Source organism: Vigna angularis, chromosome 1 (genome assembly GCF_016808095.1).
Source record: "Vigna angularis cultivar LongXiaoDou No.4 chromosome 1, ASM1680809v1, whole genome shotgun sequence".
Taxonomy (NCBI): Eukaryota; Viridiplantae; Streptophyta; class Magnoliopsida; order Fabales; family Fabaceae; genus Vigna; species Vigna angularis.
In genome coordinates this window covers 49288203-49306554 of record NC_068970.1, presented here as the reverse complement: position 1 = coordinate 49306554, position 18352 = coordinate 49288203, and the positions used below count along the sequence as shown (strand labels likewise).

Below are 18352 nucleotides of genomic sequence, written 5' to 3'. Positions count from 1 at the left end.
AATTTCACGGACCGTTCGCTTCTCTGCTCCAAATCTTTTTGACGATCGGTTCCTTCCCTCTGCATGCAAACGTTCGTTCTTTATTGAATAATATCACAGACGTTCGTCTCGATCCTTTAGGACGTTCGTCCTCGGCCTCAACCGTTTGATCATGCTTAAGCGTTCACTATTCGCCCGTTCGGCAATTCGTTCATTTTGGACGTTCGGTGTTTCCTAGCCTCAACCGTTCGGTCATTTTCTTCCAGCGTTCGGTTTGTGCGTTCGGCCCAGCAGAAAACAACGTTCGGCAAATAGCTTGTTCAGGCGCTCGTCCAAACAGTAATATTTTTAAAAACGCTCGCTCATCTACAGCTCGTTCGTGCAGATCACTCCTCTTTATTTACCATTCGTCCAATTTGAGTTTCGGTCGTTCGGTGCTGGCTTTGTTTTAAAGGGACCCTACCCTTAATTATTTCCACTATCTTTGTTTCCCACTTCACCAACCCTCCAACTAATGATTCCATTATCAACAGTCTGCCGACACCTATGAGCCAATGAAAGCTGGCGACAAAGTTTACTCCTTCTGCCAATTTAAGGAGCCCATCATCTTCACTGAAAGGGGGGGATACCCACGGCTACTTGAGGCCATCATCATCTGACTCTCATCATTTTCCAACTTCTATTCCCCTCCATCAACCTAACATCATCACCTTCACCTTACCTCATGGCCCTTCCCCTTCAACAACATTCACCTTCCTCGGCTCATCACTACCAACACCTCACGGACAGCCAATACCCATCATCTTCATCCTAACCCCTTATCCCACAACCATCGGGAACACCCATCATTATCCATCCCCTACTTCACCTCCCCAGATACTACGACCATTATCATTCACACACACCCAATCATCAATCTTCACCCATACCTCACGGCCATTTCCCCAATCTTCATCATCATAACATCATCTTCATCCATATACCACCTCCAACATCATCTCTTCATCCTTACCCCTTATACACAACCAAACACCAGTTCCACCATCTTGATCTTTCTCCATTCGTTGCTCTGGCAACAAAGAACACCAAAACAGATTCAAACCACAAAACAAGTTGGCAAAGAGGCAGAAGACATTTCAAGGGGAGCGGCGGTCCGCGCACAGGTGCGACAGAGGAGAAACCCTCCTTTGGTTGTCACCGACGGTAAAACTGGAAGAAGCAGTGACGTGGTGGCTGGATCGAGGCGCGACGGTGGCGTGGTGTTTGGTCCGGAGGAGCAGTGACGGAATGGCTGGCTCGTAGAAGCGGTGGTGCGGTGGTCGGCGTCTTGGTATTGCCGGCAATGTCATGGTCCGGGTAGAAGCCCCCTCCGCCCCTCCTGCGGTGGCAGTTAGAGCACCTTTGGCTTCTCTAGCTCAGAGAGAAAGGGACCCAACTCTTTCTAAGAAAAAAAAATAAACAAAAAATATATAAAATGAAATAAAAATATAAAAACCTTTCTTCTTTGTGTACCCCATTCTTCACCTGCGCACCCATCCAAACCCTAAAACAAAACAAAAAAAAGGAACTTTTTCACGCACCCCTTACTTTCCATTCACACCTCCATTTCGTGTGGGCTTTAAAACCCAGCCTGTTTTTGCCAATAAAAATAAAAAAAGGAGAGAAAAGAGTGGGCCTCAAAACACGTTTCGGGATGCACTCCCAAATTTCATTTCTACACCACTTGGACAGATACAAAGTTGAAGAAAAGGAGCTCCAATTTTATTCTGCACGGTTTTTATCTCTGTACCCCTATGCCTCTTAGGCTTTCTCTTTGGCTTTTATTTTTTATGTTTTTATTGCATGTAACCCCGTTTGTATAGTAACTCTCATCCCTTTGTTTTATTTATATCTATTAAATTTGTTTGTTTCGTTTTGCATAAAAATTACAAAAAAATAAAAAACATATAAAACTTTAAAAAAAATTTAATGATATAAATATCGGTATGAGTACTCGTGCGATCGTACGCATCAGCCTAGTACTCATTGCCCAAAATATAAAATAAACAAAAAAAAAAGTCGTGTGAGTGCTCGTGCGATCGTACGCATCAGGCTAGTGCTCATTACGCAAAAAATCTAAATATTACATCAAAAAATTACAAAAATATGTTTTAAAGGTTTAGGCACATGTGTGATCGCACGCATCGTCGTTGTGCTAAAAACCTTTTCATTTTCCTAAATAAAAATACCAAAAATATAAAAACTTCAAAAAACCAAAAACATTCACTTTTTCAAAACTACAAACAACATCGCCTTGCTAGAACTACGTGATCCTTGATTCTCCATCAAAAGTGGAGATACGTAGGAGCAAGGTTAGTCCTTGTCAGGTTTACTTCCCCAAAAATCCAAATTTATCCATAATCATTTCAAAACAAAATTTCAAACAATTTCCAAACAAACTTCTCAAGCAGTTTCAAAAGAACTACAAAACCCTGATTTCTCATTTTTTATGAGAATATGTAGGAGCAAGGTCAATCCTTGTCGGGCACAAAAAACTAAAAAAATATATTTTGTTCTTTAGAATTTTATTTTAGGGGACAATTAAACATTTTGAAAACCACATCATATTCGCGTATTTAATTAAAGGTACTGCCTTAGGGCAGGCGTTGTAGGGTGTTAATACCTTCCCTACACGTAACCGACTCCCGAACTTAGAATCTCATTTTTGCAGACCATGCCTTATCATTTTATGGTTTTTCCGTAGTTTTCCAGAATAAACTATGGTGGCGACTCCCAATCTCTTTTTTCGACTCGCGTTTTTTTTGGATCGTCGTCCCGTCGCGATTCCGGTTGCGACATTAGCTTTGACAACTGGACTGAAAGTTTCTTCATAATTCAATCCAGCTATTTGTTGAAATTCTTTTGCAACTAATCTGGCCTTTCTTCCTTCAATTTTCCTATTTACTTTGCACTTGGTTTTGAAGACCCATTTAGAATCAATGACCTTGAGCTATTTCCTCAACTAAGATATATTTTTTTCCTTGAGCTATTTCCTCTTTTTCTTTTCTCTTCTCTTTTCTTCAGCTCAGATGTAATCTTTCCTTGAGCTCTTTCTCTCATTTTCTCTTTAGAATGAATTTTTCGTTGTAAGTTTTTCTTATGCTTTGTAGTTATCCTCTTGATTTTCTTCTTGAGAGATCTTCTATACATAGTATTTATGAGTATTTGTCCGTTAGACTAGATTTGTAATTGATAGTCTCGATACTTGTAATTTTTTTTTCTTTTTTTCACAACAATCGTTGTCTAAGTCAACTTTGTTAGAGCATGCATGCTTTTTCAGTCCTTTGCTTGAAGTAAGTTGTACTATCTTTTTAGATTTTGCTTCAAGAGAGGAACATTCTGTGATTATCTCTTTTATCTCTAACGTCTACATTTTGATATTTAACCTGTAAGAACATGGGTCCCTTTTATTCCTCGAGATTTTATACAAGCCATCTTTAAGTATCTCTCTTAGAATTGTCTTCCCTGTCAACTTGTCCTTCACAAAGTAATAATTTGCATCAAACTCAACCAAAACATTATTGTCAAAAGTTAATTTCGACACACTTAATAGGTTTTTGGTAACGTTGGGCACATATAGGACATCATGTAAGTTAAGTGAGTTTAGTAGCAATAATCTTCACTTTTTCACCACTTCCAACTATTAATGAGTTCTTACCATGATGCTCGACCAGATCATCGAATTTATCAATTTGGTGTGTCACGTGATTACTTGCACCACTATCAAAGTACCAATCATAATCTTGAGGAAAGCTTTATGAGACTATGAAGGCATTGTTTGGTCTTTGTTTGTCACTACCTATTGAATAATTAGAGTTTGACTAAGACATATAAAACCTAAAGTAGCAATTTACTATTATGTGCCCGACCTTGTTGCAAACTTGACACGTTGGCTTATACATTCTTCCTCTTCCTCTGCCTCCTCTCCAACCTCTAAAATTAGAGCCTCTCCATGTGCTACTAGAACCTCTCCAATTCTTGTTTGGGTTGAAGTTTTTGCCTTTGTAGTCAGTTTTGTTGACAATATTTATTGAGGTTTTAAGAGTTAGGTTGGTGAGATTATTCAATTGATCAAGTATACTCTCAAAGGTTAGTAATTGAGCTTGCAGAACAACCCAAGTGAGATTAGATTGATAAGATAACTTTACCACCATAGGATTATAATCAGAATCTAACCCATTCAAAGTTTGAATGATTATATCTGAATTGGAAATGGGGTTGCTTGCAAGTTTAAGCTTGTCCGCGAGATTTTTCATCTTGACTAACTATTCTTCCATCTTCATCTTTCCTTTTTTGATGTTGTGAAACTTATATTTGACTTAAGACCTTGTGTGTGCAACTGTTAGGCTTTTGGCTTCATCCCATAGTTGTTTTGAGGTTTCACAATGCAACAATTGTGTTTCCATTTCAATAGTCATTGAATTCATCAACCATCCAAGGAGTTGTGAATCATGAGCCTACTAATCTTCAAACGCAAGATTTAATTTCTTGCTTAAATATGTAGAAATTATGAATTCTTCAGGACAATCCTTTGTACTTAGTATGTGCCCATCGAGCCTGCAGCCTTTGATTATGGAGTTCACTAAAGATTTCCATAGAGGATAATTATCTCTGTCCAACTTGACAAACAAAGTGGATAGGACATCACTTTTGGACTTTGAATCCACAGCGGATACCATGATTTTTATTGGATAAAGAGCTTTCAAAGCTTTACAGTTCTGATACCAACAAAGAAAAGTAATATAAGGTAAAATAATAATGTTGCATTTTTCTAATAATTACAAAATACATATATACCAAAAAAAAGGTAGCAATACGTGATCTTATAATTAAGGTGATATGTTGTTATTGAAGCTATCAAATTAATACTACTTTATAAGACAACTTCATTATTGCCAAGTTAGTAGTCAAGAAAGTAGATATTAACCCTGATTAGTTTCCCAACAAATACATAATTGCTTTATGTTGTTAGGGGGAGCTAATCCTTATACATTTTGGTTTTTGATGATGAATAGGTTTAAATGATTAAAAATGGTTTTAATCATTCTTGCACAATAAAATGACATAATATAATATCTTTAACATGTTAGTGCTTGATGTTTGAATCCATAGTGAGTGAAACAAGCTTAAAATATATTAGAAATTTAGTTTCTCATAATATTAATCGATTAGATAAGTGGTATAATCCATTACATTAAGTTAGAACACTTAGATTGTATGACAAGGGCAAATTACTTTATTATAATCGATTATATAAGTTGTATAATTGGTTAAAACAGAGAGACAAGCATAATTTGTTATATAAGTAATATAATCTGTTAAGAAAGGCAAATAGATGACGTATAAGTCTAAGTGTCAATATAAATAGTTATATAAGTTCAATAATCGATTACAATAGAACATAAGGTCTAATCCATTATACAAATAACCTAATATGTTAGGTTAGTTGAAAAAGATGCTTAAATAAATGCTCAAATAATCAATTATTCACGAGTAATAATATGTTAAAACATAGAGAAAAACATAATAGGTTATGCACATAACATAATCTATAATGTTTTAATTTTCAAATACTAACAGATTTGTTGAGCTTTGATTACATGTGATCTCAAGAACTATTCTTGGAGAAATTAAGCTTCATTTGGTGATTATACATCAAGATATTTGAAGACCACTTTGGACTTCAACTTTCTTATATATATGCACTTTTGAAAGTATGTTTTGACCAGGTTTCGTTTGTAATATGTGTTTGGATACCTGTGCGAGGATAGTGAGAGATTGAGTAATTCATCTCTTTTAAATTCTATTTTTGGTTTAAGTGGTGTGAGGAGTGGAATTGAGTGTTTTCATTGTATTCTTGTAAACTCAAATCATTATTAATGGATTCCCTTCGACTAATGTTGTTGAAGGAAGACTTGATGTAGGCTTGTGATAGCCGAACCAATATATATTGTTGTGTCTTGATCTCTCTCTCATTCTCTTTATCTTAATTGATTCATTAACCTTTGATTATTGATTTCAAGCTTCAAGAACTGATAAAGATTTCAAAAATATTTGGAAAAGGGTTAAAACTAATTCACCCCCCTCCATCACCTTCTTGGTTTGAGATATAAGGTCTTTCTTTTCTAACAATCACCAGAGTTGGAAATTCGTATTTTAATCGATTAAATTGATCTTGATTTTGGAGAAGGTGCATCCACAAATAGACCACCACTATTTGCGAATGAGAATTACCCTTTTTGAAAGATAAAAATGAAGATCTTCTTAGAGTCAATAGACAAAGATGTATAGGATGTTGTAATCAATGAACCCTATGAACTAGGGCTGGGCATGATTAACTAAATTATACTAAACTATGGATTATCTATACTATTTTATACTATAAAAACTAAACTACTTTTTATAAAAACTGAATTATACTTATTTGTAGTTCAGTTCAAAAAATCTGAACTTCTTTTATTAACAATTTAGTTAACTACTTCAAACTATGTACTTTATTTTACTTATTGTTTAATTGTTTTGCTCTTCTTCTATTTCCAACAACACAAACATAAGAAATAAAGGCACGGGTATATATATATATATATATATATATATATATATATATATATATATATATATATATATATATATATAATTTAGATTTTATTAATTTTGTTTTCTGTGACGACATGAGATAATTTTTTTTACGTCACTTATTTATATATATATATATATATATATATATATGATAAATAAATAAATGTTCTTTTTCAAGTCTCTTAAAAAGTTAACTATTATTATAATAATTATTAAAATAAAATGATATTATTAAATTTATAATAAAATAATTATCTATTTTAAAAAAAACTAAATTTTATTATATTGTAATTATATTTCAAAAACAGGTAATTATTTTTATAACTTAATAAAATTAACTATAATTGTAAAAATAAAAAGATAAAAATACTTATGTAAATAATTATAAAATATAATATTATATATATATATATATATATATATATATATATATATATATATGAGAATTCAGAAAAAGGTGAGAAGAGAAGAAAGATGACAGTTTTTATATTAAACTAGATAATTGTCAAAATAAAAATATTTTGAATAACGCAAAACAGAGATAAACAGAAATATTTTTTAGAGATTAAGTTTTTAATCTATATAAAATAATATATAAACAAATTTATATTATTAAATTAAACTATATTTAATATGAGAATCAAATTTTAGACATTTTATATTTTTAAATTAATAATAAATAGTAATGATAAATAATTATAGTTATTAATTTAATTTTAATAATATGATAAAATAGTACCAATAATATTTCATTAATTTTTTTAATTTTTTTATTATAATTATTCACTAATTCTAATTATATAGATTTATAATTTAATTTTTTTAAATGCTGTGATGTTATTGAATATTAATTTATTTGTTTGTAATTATTAAAAAAAAATCAAATTGAACTAATTCTTTTAACTCTATCAATGATTAGCCATTGACAGTTGTACTAGTGCAAAACTACATTTATTTATTAGAAAAAGGTGCATTGTAGTTAACTGAATTGTTTTGTAGTTAACTGAACTAAAAAGTAGTTTAGTTCAGTTTTTTTGAACTATTTTCTAGTGCAGTTCAGTTTTTTTAAACTATTTTATAGTTAATTGTAATAGATTTATAGTGCAGTGCAAATAGTGCAGTTTGCCCACCCCTACTATGAACCAACCAAGATGGAAAATGGAAAGATCAAACCAAAGGAGTTTTTTGAATGGACAAATGATGAAAGCAAGAGGGTTGATTATGATGTTAGAGCCAAGAACATCATCTATTCCACACTCATTATTGATGAATTTTATAGGATCTCGATTTGTAAAACAATTAAAGGAATGTGGGATGTTTTGGAGGTAACTCATGAAGGAAGAGATGAAGCGAAAAGTGCAAGGAAGAATTCCTTAATTCAATAATATAATATGTTTAGGAAGAAAAATGGTGAAACAATATATGATGTACAAAAACGGTTCACTCTCATAGTGAATTACCTTCTTGCTTTTGGGAAGACCTTTGATAAAGAAGAGCTAAACATCAAAATCCTAAAGAGTTTGAATAGGAGTTGGCAACCTAAGATCACTGATATTTAATAATCTAGAGATTTAACCACCATGAATATGGCCACTTTGTTTGGAAAACTAAGAGAACATGAGCTTGAATTGGGAAGATTGAAAGAAGAAGAAGAAAGAGAGCAAAGACACCCTATTGCTTTTAAAACAGTAGCAAAAATAGCTAGCAAAGCAAGCTCAAGAAGACATGATGCAGAAGATGAGATTGAAGCTGACAAATCTAATGTGGAAACAAACTTTATGGTAAAAAGGTTCTCACAAATTGTTAAGTTCAAAAATAAAACTAACTCTGATTTTGTAGGTAATGCAAGGACAAATAGGAGAAAAGGAAAATCAGCTACACCAACTTGCTGTGAATGTGGCAAAGTGGGACACATCAAGCCTGAATGTCCTGTAATTAAAATGAAACAAAAACTGGAAGAAAAAACCATTCATGACGGTAAAAATCAGAGGAAGAAAAAGGCCTATATAGCTTCAGAGGATAGTACCTCAAGCTCCTCCTCAAATGATTCAGATGAGAGTCTCAGAAAGGAAACCAACATGTGCTTGATGGCTGGATCAATGTCTTCACAAAGTAGTGAGAGCATATTTGAGGATGAATGCATTGAAGACATGTATTATCAACTTCTTGATGTTTTTTAGGAATTACATGAAGAAGCTAGAAAGATGCAATATTCCATAAATAAGCTTAAGAGTGAAAAGAGGTGCCTAGAAGATAGAATAGAAAATCTACACAAAGACAATGAAAGCCTAAAAATTGAACTAGAAAGTTTGAAGAATTCACCTGGGCAAATCATAAAAGAGAGTAAGATGAAAGTTCAAGAATGTATAAATTATCCAACACAATTAGAGAGAATTAAATATTTAATGAACATGGTGTCAAAATTTACTTTAAGTAGCTCCAACCTTGAAACCTTGTTAGGATCACAAAAGAGTGTACATAATAAGCAAGGAATTGGCTATACCGGTAAAAGTAGCAAATTGAAGGCTATGAGATTTCTATACATAAGCAAACCTTCATCTGTAGCATGCTTTTACTAATCAGATTGATCATACATCAAAATCCTGCTGTTATGAGAATGTTAGAGTACCTAAGGATAAATCAAGTGAATTCCTGTGGAATCACCACAACCAGCTAACATCAAAGGTCCCAAATTCATTTGAGTACCCATAACTATGCCTCGCGATCCCCCATCGAGCAAGTCTGTCTTCATCGTAATGCAACTCTCCGGTTCAAGCCTTCTCCATCAACCCCATCTTGAATGCATCTACGAGGAGCAATGAGTTTCAATTGAGTCATTATTACACATTCCAATCCAAGTCACCATGGGTTAATGTGGTGTTTGTTTATATGGTGTCAGGAACAAAGGGTTTCAACCAGGTCTTCTCCATTCATTCAGCAATTGGGGCTTGCGAAATGGCAAATCGATACCGGATTCCAATGCAGGGGGCTGACTTAGCTGCCTCCACTCTCACAGTACGGCAAGGTGGTAATGCAGCAGTATTCGGCACCATCAGTGCATTGGCGGTGAGTAACTAAGTTGATGTTAACTTTTAGAAAATATGAAATACATTATTTTGATAATCACATTGGTTGAGGAACTGGAGTAAATTATTTATTTAACAACAGCACCCCAAGTAGGTTTTTCTGTTATAAAAACTAAGAAATTAGAAAATGCAACACCTAAAAGGAAAAGTAAATAAGCTGCTGTACCATTCGCTTTAAATGTACAGGGGGCAACTACATTCTCATTAATGTAGATCCAAAATTATAAGCATAATCAAATAGGGTTGAATGAGATTTCTTGCAAGATATACACAAAATGAGAAAAATGAAGCGCCTCATTAATAAGGGCTCATCTCTTCTATTTCCTTCACCCGGAAGGTGGCTATTAACATTATATTGAAGGGGTGAGGCCAATGGAGAAAAAAGCACACCAAGTCTTAACTCATCAGTTTTCTAAGTCTTTTCTCAGCTAGACTAGCATCCTTGTTTTGTGGTTCAAGAACAAGAGCATGCTTGAAATCTGCAAAACAAGAAAAAAAAAAGATGAGGCAGTAATAGCAACAGCGTCAAATATATAAAAGTACTGGGAAGACAAACCCACGAATAAGTAAAACAAGTGCTGCAAACATGACAACAATGAACCATACACCAATGCAAGAATCCAACCAAGACCTGGAAATGTTTATTACTCAGACAGACCAGCCATAACCAACCGTACGTTGCCAGGACATTGTCCGGTGTCATGGAAATAATCCAAGATTTTAATAGAATTAAATAGGTGTAAGCCAAATACATTTAAAAAATAATCAAGACTTGCCTTCAAGTGCCCCTTCATAACATAGTAGTGATTCTTTAGCAGCTCCACGTCTCAGATATGCCTTTACATTCTGCAAGGAAATATATGCATTATTCTTAACAAAACATATCATTTTGTAAATATTTGCAAAATTCAGCTGGCTTCGTGATGTAAAGGAATGACAGAAAGTACAGAAATTAAACAATTGATCTGATAAAAACCAAGAAATAACTGAATATCCAAGTCTATATTATTGAGAATATTATGCAGTAAAAAGTTATTGAGCTGATAGCTCTATTATTGAGAATATTATGCAGTAAAAAGTTATTGAGCTGATAGCTCTACAACAAGGCAACCCCATAACACTAGACTCCTCCAAAGGATCACTCTCCTCCTAACCAACTCACAACTTCCTACCCTTTCACACTCTCCCTTCTCTCTCCTATAACAGAATTCCCCCATCTTTGGATTCTTGACACGTCATTCCCCATCCTAACTAACTTCTCACTCTTTCTTTTCCTAACCCCATTTTCTTTCTTTTGACATAAACATTCCATATTTTGGGCCTAAATGTTCCTTCTATAATTGTTCCTTGCTAAGTAACAGACCCATGTTCACTTCCCACGAGTCATATCATTACTCCCTCATGCAACAACAGCATTGTCCTCAAGGCTAAAAGAAGGAAATCGACTCTGTAGTAGCACCTCATCTCCATCAACCAAGTCAACGGCTATAGCTTCTACGCGTGTTTCTCCTTGTGTAAAGCACACTAATGTAGGTGGTGTTCTCCCATAAACGATTTCGAAAGGAGTCTTTCCTGTTGATCCATGAAAAGTTGCATTATACCATAATTATGCCCAAAGTACCCAATATGTCTAGTTATTGGGCTGTTCTGACACAAAACATCGTAAATAAGCTTCTAAACATTGGTTTACCACTTCCATTTGACCATTTGTCTCATGATGATAAGAAGAACTCATTTTCAAAGTTGTTCCCTGTAACCGAAATAATTCCTACCAAAAGAGGCTCATAAACAAAGGGTCTCTATCACTAACAATCGACTGTGGAATAAGTCTTACAATTTCCTTAGCAAACAATTCAACAATCTTCCTTGCAGTGTAAGGATGTTTCAGCAAAATAAAGTGGCCATATTTATACAACCAATCCACCACTACAAATATAGCTTGAAACCCTTTCGATTTTGGTAAACCCGTAATGAAGTCTAGGGAAATATCTTCCTAAATCCTATCTGGAATAGGCAAGGGCTGAAGTAATCCTGCTGGAGACGTTGCTTCATATTTATGTCGTTGGCACACATCACATGCTTTAACAAATTCTTGAATCGTCTTCTTCATACCAGTCCAATATAAATTTCCTATGATGCGTTTATAGGTTCTTAAAAAACCCGAGTAACCCCATACTAGCGAAGAATGAAACTCGGTTAAAATGGTAGGAATTAAATCTGACTTAGCTGACAATACTAAGCGTCCTTTGTAAAATAATACTCCTCGTTGCAGACTGAAATCTACAACAGATGATTCCTCCTGTTGCAACTTTTGCACCACTTGCTGCAAGAAGGGATCTACTTCCATTTCCTTTTGGATGTGTTGTTACTACAACCATATGGGAAAAGACTGAATCTCCCTCAATTCACCATCTTCGAACATTCGTGACAAGTCAACAGCTTTGCCAACCAATTTTGTTGAGCCTCTGTGGTGATCCTTTGATGTAAAAGGTGTCTCAAACTCTTCTGGTCCAAATACACCTTATAACTCCTTCCAATCAGGTATGGTCTCCAATGTTGGACTGCCAACACTAATGCCATTAGTTCTTTCTCATAGGCTGACTTATTTAAATTAGTAGTCGTTGACAAAGCTCTATTGAAATAAGCTAACGTTTGACGGTCTTGCATCAATACTGCTCCTATACGTGCTCCTGAAGTGTCACACTCAATTTCAAACAGCTTAGAAAAGTTAGGTCAAGCCAATAGGGAGGCTTAAGTCATCACCTTTTTTAATTCCTCAAAAGCCAATAATGTTATGGGGCCCAATGGAAGCCATCCTTCTTCATCAATTCAGTGAGGGGCCTAACAATCTTGCCACAACCCGCAATAAACTTTCAGTAATACCCCGTCAGTCCCAGAAAACCCCTCACACCCTTAACATTACGAGGAACATGCCAATTTACCACACTTTTAATTTTTTTCTAGATCCACTTCAATTCCTTGCTCAGAAATTAGATGACCTAAGTATTCTACTTGTCTACTCCCCAAAACACACTTTTTTTCTATTAACCATAAAAGATTGTTCACACAACAACTCAAACACTATAATTAAGTGCTTCAAATTCTCTTCCCATCCTTTACTGTAAACTAGTATGTCATCAAAGAATACTAGTACAAACATCCGCAAGTAAGGCTTAAAAATCTGATTCATAGTAGACTGAAAAGTTGTAGGGACATTCGTCAAACCAAATTGCATCACAAAAAATTCATAGTGACCCTCATGTGTTCTGAAAGCCGTTTTATGAACATCTTCCTCCGCCATGCATATTTGATGATACCCAGATTTCAAGTCTAGTTTAGAAAAATAAGTTGCGCCATGTAACTCATCCAATAACTCCTCTACCACCGGAATTGGGTATTTATTGGGAATTGTGACTTTATTCAACTCCTTATAATCCACACATGCGCCAAGAGCTGTCTTTCTTAAGAAGAATTAGCAAGCTGGAAAAAGCACCTAATAATTCCTTGTTTCAACATCTCTCCAACCTGTTTTTCAATCTCCTCTTTATGATGATAAGGGTACCAATATGGTCGCACACTTACTGCTATCGCTTCTGAATGCAATGTAATTAAATGCACCACATCTCTACAAGGTGGCAACCCTTGTGGCTCTTGGAATACAACCAAAAATGCTAATAAAATCAGTTGAATATCTCCAACTTGTTTCTCATATAAACTCTGCTTCAAAGTGGACATTTCTTCCAAATTATTCTCCTTCACCAAACTCTGTAAGGACGTTATTGACGATATCCGTTGTCCATGTTTTCTCAATTTATGACCTTGTAGTTCTAGATATTTGTCCGGCAAAACAAAACTTAGTCATCTCCTCCCAATCAAAAGTAACCTTCCCAAATTTTGGCAACCAAGAAACTCCTAAAATGATGTCTTTGTCTCCCAACTCCAACACATATGGCTTAACTATCTCTTAGTTGAACGTCCAACTTCTCCCATTTCCCCACAATAGACACCCTGTGCCCATCTCCTAAATGCACCCTAATCAGTTTCTTTTTGTCCACTTTCAACTCTAGAGCAGCCACTACATAAGGAGAGATGAAATTGTGACTGGCCTCACTATTAATCAGCACTCCCATGGTTACTCCATTGAGACGACCCTCTATGCACAAAGTTGAAGGGCGATTCCGACCACCCCACGACACTTCAACCTCTACGAACAGCCTCATAGAACCACACTCCAAGGTACGATCATCTTCTTCTTCTCGCATCTCACTCGCAATAACCACGACACTTCAACCTCAACTAACACCATTCGCAGTTGCTGCTTCGTGCATAGATGCAAAGGGTGGTATTTTTTACCACATCTAAAACAAATCCCCTGAGCTTTCCTGTTGATCAATTTGGAATAAGGCAAATGCTTCGTGCCGCTATTCTGAGCGGCCAGAAAAAGATCACCGGAAACATGATTGCTTTGTTGTGTCACAGAGCATGACTCATGAGGGCTTGAACTCCCTACTAATAAGGGCTTAGTTTGTGTGCCTTGTGTTGGGCCTAATCCAACTCCTAATCTCCCTGAATTTGGGCCTTGACCCGATCCAGATCCAAACTTCTCTCCCTAACCCATACCCCAATCTCAACTGCGTTTCCAAACCTGTACTCCTCCTTCACACTGAAATCCCTCTCCTTGCAATTCTACTTCCACATCTCGAGCCAGGTGCATGGCTTGGAGACGATTCACAGGGTTGAAGGTGTGCACCCTTCGCCAAATCTCCGATCTCAATCCTCCAACAAAATAGCCCAGATATTGCACCTCTAGTAAACGCAACACTTAATAAGAGATGTACTCAAACTCCGCCAGGTACTCGTCTATGCTACCCATCTGCAACAAATCTTTCAACTCCTTGAAAGGATTATCGCTAATACAACCACCATAACGACTGATCAACTCCCTTTTTAACTTGGTCCACAACAACCCCACTTCTACTTCTTCTAGAAGATTGAACCAATGAATGGTTGCACCTTCCATACTCAATTTGGCTAATCAGACCTTCACCTCCTCTGTAGATCCTTGCACTTCAAAATATGTCTTTGCTCTCGTAATCCATCCCACAAGGTCAGTGCCATCAAATGATGGCAATTCCACATTCTTTGCTACAATCCTATTGAATCAATATCTGAAAATGGAGATTCTCGATGATCTCTCACTTGCCCGTTACGCAACTTAGTAAACTCTTCCAACATTAATTGACGAAATTCCCTTAACGTTTCCCGTATTGACACTTCCATCGCTAACAATATCTCCTCCAATGCTTCAACTCGATCAGACATTTTAGGTGGCATGGACAGCAATGCTTGTTCTTCTCGGGATCCACCAAGTCGAACCAATGATAAAATCCAAGAAATAACTGAATATCCAAGTCTGTATTATTGAGAATATTATGCAGTAAAAAGTTATTGAGTTGATAACTCTCCAGCAACAAGGCAACCCCAGAGCACTAGACTCCTCCAGAGGATCACTCTCCTCCTAACTAACTCACAACTTCCTACCCCGTATCCCTTCACACTCTCCCTTCTCTCTCCTACAATAGAATTCCCCATCCATGGATTCTTGACACGTCATTCCCCATCCTAACTAACTTCTCACTCCTTCTTTTCCTGACCCCATTTTCTTTCTTCTGACATAAACATTCCATCCAAATCAATCATTATCAAGGTACACAAAAACAAGCACATGTGGTGTGTTAGGTTCCTGGGTTTGGAACCTAACAAGAACACACTCAAAAGATAGAAATATTAATGGAAGAATATGTTTTGCTATTATTCACCGTAAAAGAATCTCTTTACAAGGACTGGGTTTAGGAGCATAACCTCCCTCTAAAGAGCCTAACCTCCCCCCTCAGGATGATAACCCTGTTAGAACTACAAAACAAAACCAATCCCCCAACTACAATTGTTTATTTGCTATTTATACAACCAATAACCCCGCTCCTCCTAACTGCTAAGGCAGTTAAGGCCGTTAGGCATTTAATGTTTTATTCCTTCTCTCATAAACTCACGATCTCCTAACATGGTGTGTTTCTATGCAAAAGACAGATATTTGTTAGGTAAGATGGTGTGAACAACACTTTAAAAATAAATATTAGAGGATATGATATTTGGTATGACTCCATCCAAGGATTGAAGATTATTGTTAGAAGTGGACTTTAAACCTAACTCAACCCCACAAAACCGGCTTATAGGGTGAGGTTTGGACCCACTTATATACACTGAATTAGCCTTATCTCTAGTCGATGTGAGACTTCCAACACACCCCCTCACGCCGAGGTATATACATCTCGAGCGTGGGATTAGACATTTTTAATGGGTGGTCCGATAGCAGCCCGATAGCAGGTGGAACAATATGCCCAGCAAACAACAAATATCACTAGGATAGGCTCTAATCATGGCTCTGATACCATGTTAGAAGTGGACTTTAAGCCTAACTCAACCCCACAAAACCGGCTTATAGGGTGAGGTTTATATACACTGAATTGACTTTATCTCTAGTCGATGTGGGACTTCCAACAATTATTAAGGTTTAAAAATTGTAATAACTAAAATAATATATCATAAAAAAAAAAATTCACAGTCATTATCACATTCACATGCCCATTTTCTCACCATTTTATCAAGCAATATTGCCTTACTGCAGTCCTCTGCAGCGTCCTGAAAGCTGCATAATTTCAAAGGGTAAATACCAGTAAGACATAAATGAGTTTAGATTCTCTACTGGGCGTTTTAATGGAGTTCTCTTAGGGCAGTTATCTGCTGAACATTAAAATTAGACTGATATTGGTATATTAAAACTCTTTTTAATATATTTTAAAACATTAAAATCAGTATCCATCAATGTATTTTGAAAGCACAACAGAGGGATAGTACAAAAAAAAAACCTAGCAAAGAATCTAAATTCAACAAAAATGGTGCAAAATATCACAGTACCAATTGACAAATATGATAAACCTTATACCATCCTAACTTTAAATGAGCAGCTGCTCGATTGCAGTAGTACGTTGAATTCGTCCCATTCAATTTGATGGCCTCGGTGTAGTAATTGAGTGCCTTACTCCATTGCTTTTCTTTAAATGCTACATTTCCCTGAAAATTATGTCTTTATGGTGGCTTATATAAAATTATCCATCGGTTTATACCACTATTTACTCTTAAAGCAAATGAATCTAAGCATGATTTTGTTATATGATGCCAAGATAAAATTTGAGTTGCTCATCATAGGTTGGGATGAACAACGGCTATATATTGATTTCTTATTTTAAAAAAAGGTTTGGGAATAATAATTGCTATTTATATCCATTACACAATTTTTTTTCTCTAGTCACCCAAATATCGATCTCTATGGTCTTTAAGGATAGTTTGGGGATTAATTACTTTTGTTTGGTAGAAGAAAAGATTGACCCATAGGGAAAAAAATTCAAAATTTTCTTTCCTTCAATTTTCTCTTCAATTCACATTTCAAAATCTTATCTCTCATTTTCTTTCCTAAAAAAATATAGAGGGTCGTTCTCTCAAATGACTGCAATTATGATACATGTGAGCCTAAAAATTTTTCAATAATTGACGCTTCCAAGAGTTATCCTGTGTCAATAATCTTTTGAATCTTTTCCAAATTACCCTATTGGCAGATTCAATACATAAACAACTCAGAACTACTATGTACCATGGTCTTCAAATTTAACATTCAACATACATATGTTTCCAAACGACCTTTTCAAACTAATCTGAACTAGTTCTTTTAGCTATCAAAAGAAGAAAATCATTAAGATGAGAAAATAATTACAAAAGAGTGAACCAATCAACTATAATTGAAAAATAACGAAACAGCAGCAAAGCAATTCAAGTACAGGTGAGGAAAATGGACCAAGAAAATACCACACGTCACAAAAATGTCAATTCAAAAAGCTTTATGCATCAGAACTACTACTAAGTGCCATTGCCTTCAATTTTAACATTAAACATATATATGCTTCCAAATGACCTTTTCAAACTGATATGAACTATCTTTTTTAGCTATCAAAGAAGAAAATTATTGACTAGAAAATAATTACAAAAGAGAAAATCAATAAACCATAATTGAAAAATAATGAAACAGCATCAGAACAATGCAAGTACAGGTCAAGAACATGTACCAAGGAAACACCACACATTACGAAGATATCAAGCCACAGAGCTCTATGTTGTTCATTTGAATTCTTTAATGTACCATATTCCAAATGAAAGACCTGACCTTAAAATCTGTTTTGGACTTCATACTCCAAATGGTCTAAATGCTTTTAGAACAATAGTTTTTACAGATTTGGTTTTTTATCGTGTAGAGCTGATAGATCCAGTTCTATAAGTGAATGGGCTGCTGGAGAAACTCAAGGCTAGTTGACAAATGGTCACCAAAGGCTAAAAATACATAAGGCAGGACAAATTTTTTAGGCCTAACATTGAAGTTCAAATTCGACAGAACTGATTTAAATTAAACCAAGCAAAGCTAGTGGGATTTCACCAAGGTGATAAGTATGAAAAATATTTGTTTTCATACTTATTAATTAATTCAAAGTTGTGCTTATTCATGAAACAATGTGTTTTCCTCGTATAAAAATTGTAATAGTGAGTAAGAAAGTTGTGTAGTC

At 35.3% G+C, this 18352-nt stretch overlaps 1 protein-coding gene across 9 annotated transcripts in view; it reads right to left on the bottom strand.

The window, feature by feature from the left end:
* Positions 1 to 9725: 9725 nt before the first annotated feature.
* LOC108320951 (outer envelope protein 64, mitochondrial) overlaps positions 9726 to 18352 on the bottom strand; it is a 28833-nt gene continuing 20206 nt past the window's right edge. The window contains exons 10-13 of one of the 9 annotated variants that reach the window (XM_052877069.1): positions 16687 to 16814; positions 16338 to 16389; positions 10460 to 10529; positions 9726 to 10162 (exon numbers count right to left, since the gene is read on the bottom strand). In XM_052877069.1, the coding sequence (XP_052733029.1) occupies positions 10080 to 10162; positions 10460 to 10529; positions 16338 to 16389; positions 16687 to 16814 (333 nt within the window). In that variant the 3' untranslated portion in view covers positions 9726 to 10079. Of the gene's footprint in view, positions 10163 to 10459; positions 10530 to 16337; positions 16390 to 16658; positions 16815 to 18352 lie in introns of those variants that run through there. The other 8 variants (XM_052877073.1, XR_008248606.1, XR_008248611.1 and 5 more) reach the window with 8 other exon arrangements.